The 16,685-nt window shown below is 34.4% G+C and overlaps 1 protein-coding gene across 1 annotated transcript; it reads right to left on the bottom strand.

Moving 5' to 3' along the window:
- Positions 1-872: 872 nt before the first annotated feature.
- Positions 873-16,038, bottom strand: ddx51 (DEAD (Asp-Glu-Ala-Asp) box polypeptide 51). Its single transcript, XM_082188718.1, has 16 exons — positions 15,839-16,038; positions 14,245-14,561; positions 13,046-13,236; positions 12,814-12,964; positions 11,243-11,388; positions 10,033-10,104; positions 9,820-9,926; positions 9,006-9,114; positions 7,861-8,003; positions 5,416-5,593; positions 5,210-5,325; positions 3,895-4,011; positions 3,024-3,125; positions 2,872-2,935; positions 2,536-2,670; positions 873-1,025 (listed from the first exon to the last, which is right to left on the bottom strand). Exons 1-16 carry the CDS (start codon positions 15,859-15,861, stop codon positions 999-1,001), a joined length of 1,998 nt encoding a protein of 665 aa, XP_082044844.1. The 5' UTR covers positions 15,862-16,038; the 3' UTR covers positions 873-998.
- Between the last annotated feature and the right edge of the window lie 647 nt (positions 16,039-16,685).

Below are 16,685 nucleotides of genomic sequence, written 5' to 3'. Positions count from 1 at the left end.
TAGTGTTTTCAGGAAACAGTTTCTTTCATCGCTGAATGGTTTTTTGAGGAACTACAGTTGAGCAGACTTTTTACACCCTTATTAGCCAGAAAAATACATAAAAGCAGGACATGTGTTTTCACAATGGAAAAGAATATTATTTCTATAAACTGTATTAATTTGTAATATATATATCATGCCAGTGAGGTTCTATTGTGTTTGCTTGTTGCCTGACTGAAAAAATTATAATGTTAATTTATCATGAAGGACAAAAGTTACAAAATATTTATCTTAATTTATTAAAGTGAAATTAGTAGGATTTACTTGATCTTGGTTTTGGTTCAAAATGCAAGAGAAAACAAGAATTTGTGTAATTGGACTTTTGACTGAAAACCGCGTGACCCAGTAAACCAGTTAATGAAATACAGAGCTTCCCTGTGTGAACTATCCTCAGTTTCCCCTTGTTAAATGGAAGGAAAAATAGTCAGAACATAAGTTTTGAAATACATTTTTTAGTTATTTAAGGCATAAATTTTATTTTTTTCTGGATGTTAATAGCTCGTCCTGTTTGTTTAAATTAACATAATTTACATGGATAAAAACAGAGATCTTCAACATCCAACTTGATGTCTTGTTTCAAAGCAACACCTAGACAGTCTGGCCCTGCAAAACTGGAAATATTAAAAGAAATTTGAACAAACCATACTCCAAAAACTGATTTTCAGGTGATGAAGATTCTTGTGTGTGGTGCAGAGACACGTCTCTCATCTCGTGTGGCAGTTCACAACAGTAAGTGATGGTCTCTAGTCATTAATACGCTTCATTTCTTTTTCTTACTGCTCTTCGGGGCCATACAATTTACCATTTTAATTTCAAAGCATTAAAACACAAGCTTGAGTCTTTTCACATTTTATTAAAAACATTTGTATTCCTAGTTCAGATATTGCATTTTTTTTAAGAAACAAGGCATGAAATCATAATTCAAAGGCAAACAGATGTATAGTTCAGTCAGTTCCTGCTCAGAAACGCTTCCTCGCTTTTTCCTCCTTAAAAACAAAGAAATACCAACATTAGTTAAGTTACATTTAAGATAAGTCTGAGTCAGCAGTGGCTATGTAACAGGGCTGTAAACACTGTCAAATATAGCCTATCCTGCTAAGTTCACAGTAGAAACACAGCAGTTGTTGTGGTTGCCAAAAATTCATCATAAAAGATATGCTGACAATATTTCTGGTATTACAGAGTGGCATATTGATGTCTGAATATATTTTACAACCGTTTATCTAATATGTACTGATAACTACCATGATAATACAGATGAAATCAAAGTTTATTATAAGTGGCCTGTCCATAAAACATGGCCAGCACTTTTATATAGACAATCCACCTAAACACGAGACACTAAAATGCAATAAACATGAACTAAATAACAGAAAATGTACATTTACTGATAACATAAATGAGTAGAAACAAAATTATTGAAAATATAATAATCTGTCATGTGTTGTTTTACTGTTCTAACAATTCTTAGTTTTTAATTCCAGAAGCCATAAATTTGACAGTATTACAATAAAATGAGATGCATATATGTTGCAAAGTTAAACCATTTACAGTTTTTCACCATATATGGTAAGGTAACTTACAGTTATTAGCTAATTAACAGGTTTTTACTGTAGAATTTGAGGAAGCGAAACCAGATCCATCACTGTAATTCGATCTTGAATTTAAGGTTTTGAATTAAAATGCAACAAAATTCATGTAGCTGCTATAGTTTAGAACATATTTTATCAGTATTTAACCATATCATAAACAAAAGATGACAATAACCATTGTTTCAAATGCCACCTATAAAAAATGTGTTTAATATAAATATAATGTAGTAATATAGAAATATATCATACATTATATAATGAACTTTCATTTTATGGGCAATCATTCCCCAGAATTTACCCCAAAGCCTTCAAATTGGAACCAAATATTAATATATGATTGCTTTAATGTTATTTCAAAAAATGAAAATTTTAATTTAATTTAATTTAATTTTATAATGTTATCTGAAAATGATAGTGGAAATTCTGTGGTGCTGTATTAAATTATATATGATATATTTTGACAGTAATGAATTTAGTATATTTCTGAAAAAATATGCCTAATATATAAAACATATCAGAGAACAAATGAGCGAAATCAATCAAAATAAAATATTTATAATAAAATAAAGAAACAAATGAACTTTTAATGAATTAAATTAATTAGTTAGTTATATTTTGGACTAATGCGATTCCCCAAGTGGCTTCATTTACTGCAATTTAGTAAGTTCATATTCCTGTCAATCCAACTTATAATCACACTCATGAATTTGGAGGATGGAGCGATTCTTAAATTCTGAATTCTGCAAAAACCTACTGTGTGAACATGTATAATTCAGCTTTTCCCCAGACAAACACTAAGCCTTGTCCAACAGTAAAAGCACTTCAGTAATCCGGGAATAGGTTTAATCCATGTCTGGAAAAGCTGCCAGTGAGGTCTCAGACAGCTCTGCAGCTTTGCTTTTACCTTCACAGCTTTGCCCAGCTCAGCCAGCGTTTGCTCATAGCGAGCCTCCATGCCTTTAAGACTTTCTGGCTGCACAAGCTGCCTCTTTATGCCAGGACTGCCAGCATCTGACACCATCTTCAAAAACCTCGTTTCCTGAAACATGAACAAAGGCTAAAGGTGTTCAAGCACAATGTACGTGACAATCAGTTAGAGCAACTCACAGTCACTCATAATTATTTATTTGTACATGCAAATAGTTTTTTGCTCATAATAATCTTTGATAATTGATTGAAACAACAAACACAACTAAATCACAATTGCTAGATTTCATTCCAGTTCTGAGAAAAACCTGACCTGCACTTTTAAAAGGAAGGTGAACGCCGACCCAGCTTTCCCTGCTCTCGCTGTTCTGCCCACCCTGCAAGTGAAAATGCGGTAAAGATACACTGATGGATATGAAAATCATAATTCTTCGATGTGGTTTTTATAGTAATATTTGGACTTGCCTGTGAATGTATGTCCGGATGTATTGAGGAGCATCATAATTAATGACACATTTGACGCTGTTGATGTCAATGCCCCTGGCAGCAGCATCTGTGCTTATCAACCTGACATGAACAACATCACCAATATTTCATCATTACAGACACACTAAATATATTGATGTATACACAGTTTGGGTAAGTTACTCTAAAAAAGTAATTTATTGCTAGTGTAATCAGCTCAACAGTGTAATTATATTACTGTAATAACTACTATCTTTAAAAAGTATCGCATACTTTCTAAATCCCACATCGACCTCGACCAGTAGAAGCATAGACATCAAGCTGCTTTTTTAATTCCTCAAATAAATAATATTAAATTGCACAAATTATTCTTCTCACTATTTAAAGGAAGAAGATTACATTAAAAACATACATTTTAACATATCATTACATTTGGATAATAATAAGAACTGATTATTAGAATGATTTCTGAAGGATCATGTGACAATGAAGACTGGAGTAATCGCTGATGAAAATTCAGCTTTGCCATCACAGGAATAAATTACATTTTAAAATATATTACAACAATTTTACAAAATATATTACAATTTTTACTGTATTTTTGATCAAATAAATGCAGCCTTGGTGAGATCAAGAGACTACTTTTAAAAAACATTAAAAAACATTAATGTTTCCAAACTTTTGACTAGTACTATAACTATAATTAAATTACAGAAAGAGAGTAATCCCTCTTACCGGGATTTTCTTTTCGAGGGAAAAGAAATTAAATTACAGTAATTATTTACTTAGCAATGCATTACACCCAACTCTGTGTGTATATGGGCTTTAACATTGTGCACATTATTTTTGAACATTATTAAGGAATACGTACAGTGGGATCTTCCCTTGCTCAAAGTCTTTCAGTGTTTTTTGTCGTTCACTTGGGCTCAGACGAGAGGAAAACTCAGCCACTTCCACTCCGCCAAACAGCTTCACCAGCAAATAAAGTCTAGTCAGACAAAAATACACAAGTTGTACAGGCAGTGATCACAGCTAAAACTCATTTGATCGTGTACACCATCTTATCTGTGTGGTTATTTTTCCTTGATGTGGATGACTTCACATCCTTGTGAATTATTCATGATTAATAATACACATGGATATTAAAAGGAATTTCCATGTTTGTCTTAACATGGCTGCTCCAAAGTTTTTTATAATCAAAAGTATAATGAACTGAATAAATAAAATTAATACTTTATATCCATACCAGACCAGATTCACATCGCAAATCTTCAATCACAGATTATTTTACTCAATCATATAACTTTAATCTGTGAGTTTAAAATACATATTTAAAGACATGTTTTCCACATTAAATTAGTTTATGAAAAAAATTATATATACCCATAAACTATGTATTTACTACCTGCGTTTTTTTTATTTAAAGAAACTAATACTTTTATTTAGCAAGGATGCATTAAATTGAAACAAAAATGAAAAGTGACAGTCAAGTATTTTATATTGACAAAAGTTACAGTAAATCATATTAGAATTATTTCTGAAGGATCATGTGACGAGCAATGATGTTAAAAATTCAGCTTTGCATCACATAAATAAACTAAATAAATGTTTCTGAAATACATTAAAATAGATATTGTAATAATACTTTATTATTTTAAATAATATTTATCAATATATTTAAAACTGTAATAATATTTCGTAATATTTACAATATTAGTTTTTACTGTATTTTTAATGTGCATAAAATACTTCTTTTTTTTTTTTTATCTTACCGACCCTATACTTTGATTTAAAGTGTGTGTGTGTGTGTGTGTGTGTGTATATATATATATATATATATATATATAAACAAATCATAATAAAATATATACTGTATGGCATATTGCAAAATAAGCAACAATATTTATTAACATACAGTATTACTCAAAGATAATTAATGTAATGTAATTAATGTCATGTAGGCACATCAATAAACACTTTTAACTAATGACGTAAACAAATTGCTAAATTGATTCAGTTAAATGGACTGCTTGAAAGATTGATTTGTGAAAATTAATTAGATTTTCAGTTCTATTGCCAGTGGCGACTAGATTTCTAATCATTGTTGCAAGTGTTTGTTTTTTGAAAATGTCAACTATTGGAGCCTGGAGCCCTGCGTATAAATACATATCCTATATCTGCATTACCGGTGTGCCCCTTCTCTGGAGTTTGTGAAGCACAAAGCAGGACTGAACTTGAGCCGAAGCAGGAAGTGAAGGATGATGAGCGGTTTGTTGCTTAGGGTGCAGGAGACGTAATACTCCTGCATAAGACATTCACATGTGTTAAAGGTGTGCACAGGAGAACTGGACCAGTGTAGATCATATGGTTCAGGAAATGTCGTTAAACTCACAGAGAGGCCCTGAGGGAAGTTAAACGTGTCCTGGCTTTGAGTGGAGGTCTCTGAACAGCTGTGTGTGGAACTGAAGAGTCGAGGCTGGTGCAGGTCCAGCAGTTGTAGTTTCTCAGGGTTTTGTGTGAGAGTGGCTGAAAATAGCAACTTCTGCAGAGGAATCTGTGGCGGAGACAAACTGACATACACAAACAAACAGACATAAACATTGAGCTTTACACTGCATGTTTGAGACTAACAGCGCAACAGTCACAGCAGTGTTTCCCACAGAATTCTGTGAGACTACATCGGGTGGACCTCGACTGGGCCATTATTATTATTATTATTATGAATATTATTATTATTAGTATTGTTGTTGTAATTAATCCTAAGACAGTTATATAGTACTTTTTAATACGAATGCACAGTAAAAAAAATTGTAAATGAAAAATAAATTTCATAATAAGTATATTATTTATTAGTTTACTATGGTAAAATTACAATACTGTCTTAATTTCTTCACTTCCAAGCCTTAATTTTGTTGAAAAACAGCTGGTAAACCTTTAAGTTTGAAACATGAAAACAAGTTTATACATGCTTATCATAACAAATCAAGTGAAATGCTGTAATCATATGTCCACAAAAATTGTGAATGTGAAAAAGCGTAACTGAAACTCGCAGCACATGAGGACATGGATTGAGCTGCTCTAAAAGACTTGGAAAACACCGGATCATGGGCTGAATTAAAAGGGCACAAAAAAAGCCATACCGTGATTTCAAATTTAGTTTGACTGACAGATGCTTTGCCAAAGCAATGGCCCAAGACACAATTTTAGAGAGCTTTTATGTTTAAATGAGAGGAGTAAATGTACTTTCGACACACAATCGATTGTGGCAGGCCACCAGAGGTTAGGTAATAAATGGAAAATACAGGTCACAGGTTCTAGTTGTGCCAGGTGTATTACTGCGTCTTTGAGCAAGACCCAGGTTACTTGAAAGATTAAGGTTAAGGAATGCACAGACATCGACGAACTGGGGGTCGCTAGGTTGGCTTATCAATCAATCACTTTATTTATAAAGCACAATTAAACACAACTTCCGTTGACCAATGTGCTGTACAGATTAAAAAGGAAAAACAATTAACAGAATAAAAGACAAAAAGGACAAACAGTACAACTGCATCAACATCCATATTTTATAAGACAGACCAAATAAAAATGTTTTTAAAAATGGACAGGGTGGGTGCAGTTCTAAATTCAATAGGCAGATTGTTCCAAAGTCTTGGGGCAGCAATGGAAAATGCTCGATCTCCTTAATCGTCTTAAGCCTTGATCTAGGAGCCACTAATGGCGCTTTTCCATTACCAGTACCAGCTCAACTCGACTCGACTCGACTCGGCTCTGTTTGGTTTTCCCCTGTGTAAAAGTTGTACCTGCACCTGCTTCCAGGTACTTTTTTTCGTACCACCTCCGGCGAGGTTCTAAGCGAGCTGAGGCGATACTAAAATGTGACGTGAAAACACGGCAGACTGCTGATTGGTCAGAGAGAATCGTCACTATTCACAGCGTCATCATTGCACGCGCCAGACGGAGTATCCTGAATAAAAAACAACAAAAACAAAAACATCCAAAAACAGCATACACTCGATTTCCTCCATTGTCCTGTGTGTGTGGGTAGCGGGTGTGTCTCGCGCGTCTCGTGTAAAAGATTAAGTCACGGCAGTTTCCTGCGGCGTCGCTATGACGACCAGGTACTATTGTGGAGGTACTATCTGCAATGGAAAACGGAGCGAAAAGCGAGCCGAGCCGAGACGAGGCGAGTTGAGCTGGTACTGGTAATGGAAAAGCGCCATAAGAGACCTAAGTTTGCAGACCTAAGAGCTCTTGCAGGTTGATGGTCTGTCAGCAGATAGGAAAGGTCAGATGGAGCTAACCCATTTAAAGACTTAAAAACTAATAGCAGAACTTTAAAATGAATCCTATGACGCACCGGCAGCCAGTGAAGTGACTGAAGGACAGGAGTTATATGTTCCCGTTTACGAACTCCTGTCAAAGCTCTGGCAGCAGCATTCTGGACTGTCTGAAGGCGGTTTGTGGACGATTGACTAATCCCCAAATAAAGCGAATTGCAATAATCCAGCCTTGTGGTGATAAAACCATGTATTACTTTTTCAAAATTTGGGAATGAAAGGGAAGACTTCATTTTTACCAGGGTTCGTAGCTGGTAAAAGCTTGACTTAACAACTTGGTTGACCTGTCTATCAAGTTTTAGGGCACTATCCAACACCACACCCAAGTTTTTGACATATGGCTTAACATAAGGTGCCAGAGCACCAAGATTTACATTTGTTGTGTAATGTACATTGGTAGGGGTAAACACCATAACCTCAGTTATAATGAGGCTTATGGTGTGGGTGGGGTTGAAAATCTTTGTTATAAATAATGGACAAAGCAGATGTCATCCTACCTTGCCACTGTGATTGGTCCAGGCACTATTCTCCTGAAGAAAGACGTCTGTGTGTCACCTGGGCTTCTGTACACTGCTTTAGTCACCTGACTGAGCCAGGACTGATGCATGCTATCAATCATCCTGTCTGCCTCGTCAATAATCTACAACATACACATTATTATAAACATACTTTCTATACAGAAAATAGAAGAATACCATGATAGAGAAAAGTGAAAAACAAAATTAACAGCATTACAGTGGTTTAGTTATCCTTAATGATATGTTAAGGACTTTCTCTGTAGCTGTGGTTAAATTCCCTAGCTCCTATTGTCAGCGGGGCCTTCAGGGCTCCATTCTAGGGCCGATTCTCTTTAACCTGAATACACTTCCCCTCTGAAATATTATCAGGAAACACAATATTTCCTGTCATTTGTATGCTGCTGAAAAAGTGCTATATCTTCCTCTGAAGTCTAGCGATTCTATTCAGGCTTTGCTGGACTGTCTTGATATAAAAAGTGGTTAGCAAATAACTTCCCTCAACAGAGCTAATGATCTTGGTTTTCCTTAATCTAGATGCGGTCTTGTCAATGATCTTGGTTATCATTTTCCATTTATTAAGTCTCAAGTAACAAATCTGTGTTATTCTTGACTTTTGATTAGTCAAACAAATCGACTCTTTTGTAAAAAAAAAAGAAAAAAAGATTTGTTTGTATCAGTTGTACATTTCTAAACTTCATTCTTAAACATTGTTTTTGTCCTTTTAGGTTTTGGAGAAAGTTATTCACACTTTTATTACTTATTTGACTATTGTAATTCCCTCTACCTCTTTTCCTTCCTCAATCCTTACTGTAATTCCTCAATCCTCCAAGTTTAATGTGTTTTTGCTTAATAAAAGTATTAAAGTGGTCAAACTACTGAACAGTAATGCACTGTATATCTGCTAAAGTTCATTTAGTCAACATTTATGAGTATAATAGCATTTAGATAACCTCAAAGCTAAAATAAACGAATAAAACTCAACAAGACTCCCAAATTGATCTATAGGGGTCTTTAAAAATAAATATAATTGAGTTTATTGCTTCAGTTTTCTCTGCTTTTGGATTGCTTCAGGATTTCACTGAACATTGTTCCAGATTTAGATGTAGATTTGTGCTGATGCTCACCAGGAATCGTAGGTGTTGTAGACTGAAGTTGTTGTTTTTATTGATGTGATCCACCAATCGGCCCGGTGTGGCAATGACGATATCTGCCAAACTGTGGCTAACACCTCCCCTACACAAAGACGCAAAGGTTAAACTCATGGAGATGACTGAAGTTATTACTTATAGTTCATCAAGTTTCATCTACTCTGGGTGATCATTAGTCACATATTCTAGGCGAGTCAAAGCATCTACTATTATCCTACTCCATGATTAATCGCTTAAAGATCGCAATCTCGAACCAAACACCTACACGATCTCATTCCTAAATGACAACGATTCAGCCATGTCTATTAAACCTTTGACAAAATCACACTGGAACATTAACGTTCGGATGTAAACACTGACAGAAGCAATCAAAATAGAGCAAATAACCTTTTGAAAGTAACTTGGCGCTTAAAATAATGATTGAATCGATTACATCATTACACAACTATGTGGCGAGTCAACAGGTGACTGTTAAAACACGTATTTGTCATTGAATCATTCATTCAAGAGATTCGTTCAGAGACGCTGATTCATCCAGTACTGAAAAAAAATTATGATGAATGATGAAAAAAGTATTTATGAGTGAGTCATTGAATCATTCACTCAAACTGATTTTAAAAAAAAATTATTGAAATAGACTTCAGCAAATTTTGTCAGAACCTCTGGTACATGTTATTTTGTTTAATTGTCCGTTCAGAATCGTGATCTCTATTTGAAACAAAAAAAAAGTGTGATTCACAATTGATCCAAAATCGTGCAACTCTATCCATGAGCCTACAAACACACTCACCTGTTTTCAGAGAGCGCTGCTCGCTCTGCATCAAATGATTTCTGGCCTGCGATCATGACCACCTTTAGACTGCTGCCCTCAGTGTATGAGCTAAACACCTTGGACACCTGTGGGGTTGAAATCAAGGATGAACAATGAATATAGGCCGATTTGTAGATTAAGTGGATATGTAGATAATTAATTGATAAATAATCAATGATTAATAATCATTACCTGTTGTGCTAACTCCTTAGTGGGCAGTACAGCGAGTGCACGGATCTCTCGCACCACACGCTTGGACAACGCCTGCGTGAGCAAACGCATATATATATTTAAAAAATCTAATAATTTAATCTGTTTACTTATAAATCTTTGGCCTTTTGCCACTTTTATTTATAGTCTGTTTCATATAGAAATATAAATACTACTGGTCAAATTTTTGATGGTTTTGAAAGAAGTCTCTATGCTCACCAAGGCTACATTTATCTGATCAAAAATAGGGTTGCACTTTATTTGACAGTACGTGCATTTTGACCGAACTTGACCGAACATGTACTTACAGTGTAATTACCCAAAAAAGTACTGAGTAATGTAAGGTTACTACATGGGTTAGGTTAAGATTTAGGGGTAGGGTTCAGGGTTTTTACCCAGTTAGTGTCATTACTACAATAAGTACATAGTATGTTTAAGCAAAACAGGACTGTAAAATAAAGTGCTACCAAAAATACTATTGTGAAATATTATTACAATTTTAAATAACTGCTTTCTGTTTTAATGTAAAATGTCAATAGTAATTGTAAATAAAATGCAATGCTGAATATTTAGAAGCCATTTAAGACAGTTAATGTTACTAAAGATTCCTATTTCAAATAAATATTGTTAAAAAAATACTAAGCAGCTTAACTTTTTTCAACATTGATAATAATGTTTCTTGAGTGCAAAATCAGCATATTAGAATGATTCCTGAAGGATCATGTGACATTAAGGACTGGAGTAATGATGCTGAAAATTCAGCTTTGATCACAGGAATAAAATGCATTTTTAAATAGTTATTTTACATTTTCATAATATTTCACAATATTAAAGGTTTACTGTATTTTTGATCACATAAATGCCTTGGTGAGTATTAGAGACATTATAATATACATTTTATAGAAAACGTATGTTGTTTATTTTAATATTTAAGCATGAATAATAATAATAATAATTATGTTCTTGGCAGGTTTCATGACAAAAACCAAAACAATCAGGAAATGCCACGAGCTAGATTCGAACAAGTCGAACAAGTCAAGTGTTGGCAAAAAAAAGATGCATCTTTAGCTGTTTCTTGAAAAATGCTTGGGTTGAGTCAGAGCACATGTGCTAACCACTAAGTCACAGGTTCAATGGCAATATTTTAGAGAGAGAAATAATAATACATTGGAATGTAACTCATTGTTTGTACCTGTACAACAGGTATGACGAACGCCAATGTCTTTCCACTCCCTGTCGGTGCAGAAACACAGATGTCTCTGGGCCTGTAGCCCCCAGGACCCAGCAGCAGCCCTGAGCTCACGCTGTCGAGAACGGCAGGGATGACCTCGGCTTGAACTGAAAAACACCAGCACAAACACAGCACAGCGCTAGCATCATCAAGGGCATGGCTTCTTGTGAACATTCAATGGTTTTTTTGCATTGCCTGCAGAATACTGTAGTTATCATAATAAGAGCACAGACTATTTTGTGGTGATTGGCTTAACGGGAGTTAATTACTCTGAGTCGTGTTTTTAATGCGCCATGTCAAGTTTAAATAATTATTTAAAAGAGCCTGTCTAAAGATGCAGCCGTTTATCCCACTCATTTGTGCCTCGTCTTTCTTGCGCTCTTTCTAGAGTGTCTTTCATGATCATGTTGTCATGATCGATCAGTGTCATATTCCTCGTCCACATTCCTGGTACTATTAATATGAATTATACGTAGCTAGTGTTATGTTGTAATGCTTAAAGTCCCCCTGTGGTGAAAACCAAGCTTTTATTGTTGTTTAGATGTCTATGTGGTGTTTTTAATATGCTTTAAGACAAACCATGTGCAAATTCATAAGTCAACACCATTGCTGAGTATTTTCTCCTTAAAACCGCAGTGAACCAAAGACAGTCTCAAAAACACACTATTGAAAGCGCTGGTGTTTCTGACGTCACAAACTACCTTGTAACCAATCAGATCAACGAGTGGATCTCTGAGCTGGTGTGAGTGGGGGCGGGACTAATTTGCATATTTATAGAACAGCGTATACTAAATGAGGCAAGGGTGTAGAGCTAAGTTCAAGCTATTTTTAAGGCATGATGAATGGGTTTTTTTATTTAAGGAAAAAACTTTTACATATGTAATTTTGGTGATCCAAGATGAGTTTTAAGGGATAAAATTATTGACTACAGGAGAACTTTAATATTTGATACAACCCAATAAATGAATTAAACTTACCTTTGGGGATTTAAGACAGGTAGGAGGTTATCCTAACTTTAAGATGTTATTTACCATGATTTTTAAGAACATTATTTTCAGGAATATAAATATTATCTTAAATAAAAGACTAAATTCAATCTGTTCATCATATAAAGCGATCGAGTCTCCTCAGAAAACTTGGACTAAACCGCTCAATTCATATGGATTAGTTTTACGATATCTTTATGAACTTTTTGAAGCATCAAAGTGTTAGATGCGTGTGAACTAAAGTCTTACGGATTTGAAACGATATGAGGGTGAGAAATTAATGATAGAAATTTCATTTTTGAGTGAAAAAAGATAGGAAAAAAGATAAGAAAATTCTTAAGAAAAGTTTTGGGGGATACAAAATGTTCTTATCTTTTTAAATAAGTTTCTAAAATAAGCAGAAAATAGCAGTTAAGAAGAATTTTATTATTAAGAATGTTTTGTGAATCTGGCCCCAGATTCTCCACTAATAGGGGTCCAGATTTGGTTGTTCATCTGCCTATATTATATTTAATACAATGCCAGTGAATTATCATCCCCTCTTACCTGGAAAGAAGCTCTGTATCCCATTAGCTTGTAACTTCTTCAGCAGTATCGGACAGATGCCTGGCACCTGACTGATGGGGATGAGGTTATTCTTCATGTCCCTCTGAATGACGTCAGGCTGTGCCAACCACTGAGGTAATACTCTTCTGACCTGCAATAGCACAAAAACAGTTCTTTACAAAGACATTACCCTCAATACAGTTTCATTCAGAACTTTTTTTATAAGTGCTACCTTTTGCACGGTCTTCTCTTTGAACCCACCCAGGATGTGGAAGGCGCTCTGGGAAGTGTTGTTTTCTGCTTCTGCTTGGAACTGACCGATCTGAGGGTCCACAGCTTTTTCAGTCTTCTTACTTTCCTCTGGGTCACTTTCACTTGTTTCTGTGATTTCCACAGACTTCCCATGATTCAACTCATTATCTCCTATAATGAATGATAGTTTTCTGTATAAAGCAATTTCCACAAAAACAGTACAGGATAGAGTTCGAAACTCTTAATAAAGTCATTTTTCCCCCCAACAAATGCTCAGTTAAAGGAGATGATTAAGTTAAAAAAAAAAAAAAAAATTTTTTGCCCATATCAGAAATTAAATTTAAATGCCACAAGCTATTTTATTTACTGATAATTTTATATGAGGTTTGCAATTTTTGTAACCCTTGCCTGCCACCAAAATTAGTCTTTAAAACAGTTGACCTGATTTTAAGATCCTGATTATATTTTATAGCAATAAATGTTTAAATAAAGATATTGACAAATAAATAATATGCAAAAACAACAACAAAAACAATATGCTAGAATTGGTAACAGGGTTGTAAATTTCCTTGCTAGTTGTTTTGGAAATGCTGATTTGTAGTCACTAAAATATGTGTATTTTATTTAAATAAGAAAAAAAAAAAAAAAATTCTTACAATAACTTTGTAGACTGGGTTGAATGCTTGAAAGCTTGATAAATGCAGCCAACACTAAATGTGTGTAAAGATTGAGAAAATTGAATATTATTTACTTGTCTTATTGATATGCTGCAAAAAAATAAATAAATTGATATTCCAAATGATTTTACTTCTTGGGTACCACAATTTTATGTATGTTCCATTTATTAATGGGGGGGAAGTCAACTGCAGGAACAGGGTTGTACAAAAATGTGGTAAGCTAAATATAATATTTTGGCATATCATACGGAAATTTTTGCAATGTCATATTCATCATTTTCATTTTAAATACTAGACAATAGTTTATCAAACATATTTAATCATTCTCTCTCTAAGCAACATGGAATGCCTTTATTGTTTTACGAAAAGTAATGGAATACCAATTTGTAATTTTGTACCCTATTTGTGCTAAAAAGTGGCAAAACGTATTAAGCCCAACAAATCAACGAGCTTGACTAGTTTCATTTAAAAACAATCAAACATAGTAGTAAGCCAGCATTACCTGTATTCACGCTCTCATTTTCATTGGACAATATTTTGTGTTTTTTCTTCTTTTTAGTTGAACTTGCAGCTTCATCATCCAGACTTGTTTTTTTAACATTTTCACTCTTCTTTGCTTTACGCTGCACTCCCTCAGTCTCTTGCCGTTCACGTTTTCTTTTCTTTGGTTCTTTCTCCCCCTGATGGTCTTCATCTTCATCAGCCGTGTTTGAGACGCTCTGCTGTTCTCTGGCTTTGACCTGCTCCTGAAGTTTAGCCAGCAAAGCTCTGGATCGAGACTCTCTGTTAGATTCACTGTCCTCCTCCTCCCCTAAATACCTGATCACATACAACACATCAATAGACAGGGTGTCACATGGGATGATGGGCTGTTGACAAATAACATGAACTTCTTTTGGGGTCATTCCGTGTCATCTCAACCAGAGGTCCCCGGCTCAAATTTTTTATTTATGAACACAATAACTATCAGCTGTTTAAAATTTTACCTATGAAAATGGGTAAAATTCAACAATTTGCACATGGAGTCCCAATATATTTGGGACTGAACCATATGGGGCCTTAAAAATGAAGATTCCAAAAGAAAAGTTTATTAAGAATGAGAATCTAGAAGGATATAAATATATCTTGAATACTTTTAGAGTTACAGGCATGCAAACTTTGGAAAAATAATATTTATTGCACTCATACAGGTGTATTCTATGCAATTGAGCTGATAGAGAAAAAAAAAGGAGATTCATTTCTAGTTTTAACATTATTTGTTTTTAGATATTCCTCTTTAAAAGAAAAAAGTATCAGCATCGTGCAAAGTGTTACGGGCGTCCAAACTTGGCAAAAAACACAAGAAGTGCTAATAGATTTTACTAATAGACCTACCAATCTCTGTGTAAAAATAAAATAATAATGCCGCCATCTTTCTAAAGTCATTTTTACACCCCTCTAAATTGACTCAAAATCTTAAGTAAAAATTGTCAGTTTGACCCTTCTTTACAAAATAGTGTATTACTCAGTAAATATACATCTGTGACATTTAATATTTTGGCTTTCATCACTTTTATTGTTTGTCTTTGAACAGAAAAAATATTAACAAAATAAAACATTTTAGCAAGGGAAGTTTCCGAAATTTGTTTGATTTGACACGGAATAACCCTTTTTTTCAACATGTAGATTTTAGGTTAAATTATATCAACGTAAAAGTGAAACTGCATATTTTATGTTTATTTACTGTTTTATATTTTATGTTTTATTTTAATGTGTATATTTTTCATTATTTTAATCGCCAATTTACTTAAATAACTCTGCAATGAGATCATTTAAGAATATAAATACTTCGTGGAAGCCAAATAATTATACAATAATACAGTCGATAATTATACAGTAATTTGAAGGAAGTGTTTTTAAGTCATTTCAGATGAAATGTGAGATAAACGGAGAATTATATGCCAGACTATACAACTAACAGTGATGTAATCTGAAGTGAGAGCTAAATGAGAGTAATATTTAAGTTAACTGGTCAAATAACTTATTCTAAGAAGTTCTGTGTCAGTTAACTAAATGAGCAGCAAACAACAGATACTGTAATATATGCATAACGTTACCTGTTTATCATAAATAGCGCCATTATAGTGACTTCTGGCTCGTGTCAGCGCCACGTAGACCTTTATTTGACTCACTTAAAAATTATAATGACTGCATGTATTCATGTACAGCTTTCATAAATGAAAAAATAAACAGTACAGTGTAGAGTTCAGTTGACCATGTGGGTTCCTCCCGAGTACTGTTTGGCAGTCGCGAAGTGATGACGTAGAGAATGCTCACAGAAATTACAGGAGAATAGAAGGGCAAAGAAAAAAAGATTAGAATGGCAATCGTTATGATGCCAATCATGCCATCTCTGATGATACTGGTTGCTGGTTTCCATATGTTGATGGTCTAGACGTCGTTTTTAATTATGTGTCAATAATTTTTCTATTCTAAATCTTCGATGTTTATCATTATTTACACATATAGATCTAGGTGTTGTCACGTGGAACCATCCAACGACTGATACGACAGACCAATCACATTTTGTTTGTGATTAATGAGTGGATCAGTATTTTTTCAGTCATTTTTGTTAATTACTGGAGTTTATGAATGTCTGCCGATATACCAATAAACAATCGTTTTAAAACTGAATGCGGTCGAAAGACAGGGGCTTTGGTGCGGCTCCTGATCTCCTGATCCGCCTAGCGCCCCCTGGAGGAAGAAGCAACACACATACATAACAGTCAATAGTATCAGAACGCCAGATGGCAGGGTTTATTCTTTTCCTTGGACTAATGTCTTGTCAAATGAATGAACCACAGAAACTTATGACTCAATTTACACTCAACACTGAACTAGACAGGAGTGTTTCCCAAAAGCATCGTTAGCCAACTATTGTCGCAAGTTCCGACTCGTTATCAA

The sequence above is a fragment of the Leuciscus leuciscus genome (genome assembly GCF_965113295.1).
Source record: "Leuciscus leuciscus genome assembly, chromosome: 13".
NCBI lineage: Eukaryota > Metazoa > Chordata > Actinopteri > Cypriniformes > Leuciscidae > Leuciscus > Leuciscus leuciscus.
The sequence above is the reverse complement of the archived record's forward strand: the minus strand, read 5'-3'. Positions and strand labels throughout refer to the sequence as shown.

Excerpts from the sequence above, each read along its gene's own strand:
- ddx51 (XM_082188718.1), bottom strand. The coding sequence starts at position 15,861 with ATGGCGCTATTTATGATAAACAG. Across the intron at positions 9,115-9,819 it reads GCAGCGCTCTCTGAAAACAG|GGGAGGTGTTAGCCACAGTT; the intron begins GTGAGTGTGTTT and ends GTCTTTGTGTAG. Across the intron at positions 4,012-5,209 it reads TCCAGAGAAGGGGCACACCG|ACTTTATTTGCTGGTGAAGC; the intron begins GTAATGCAGATA and ends TTGTCTGACTAG.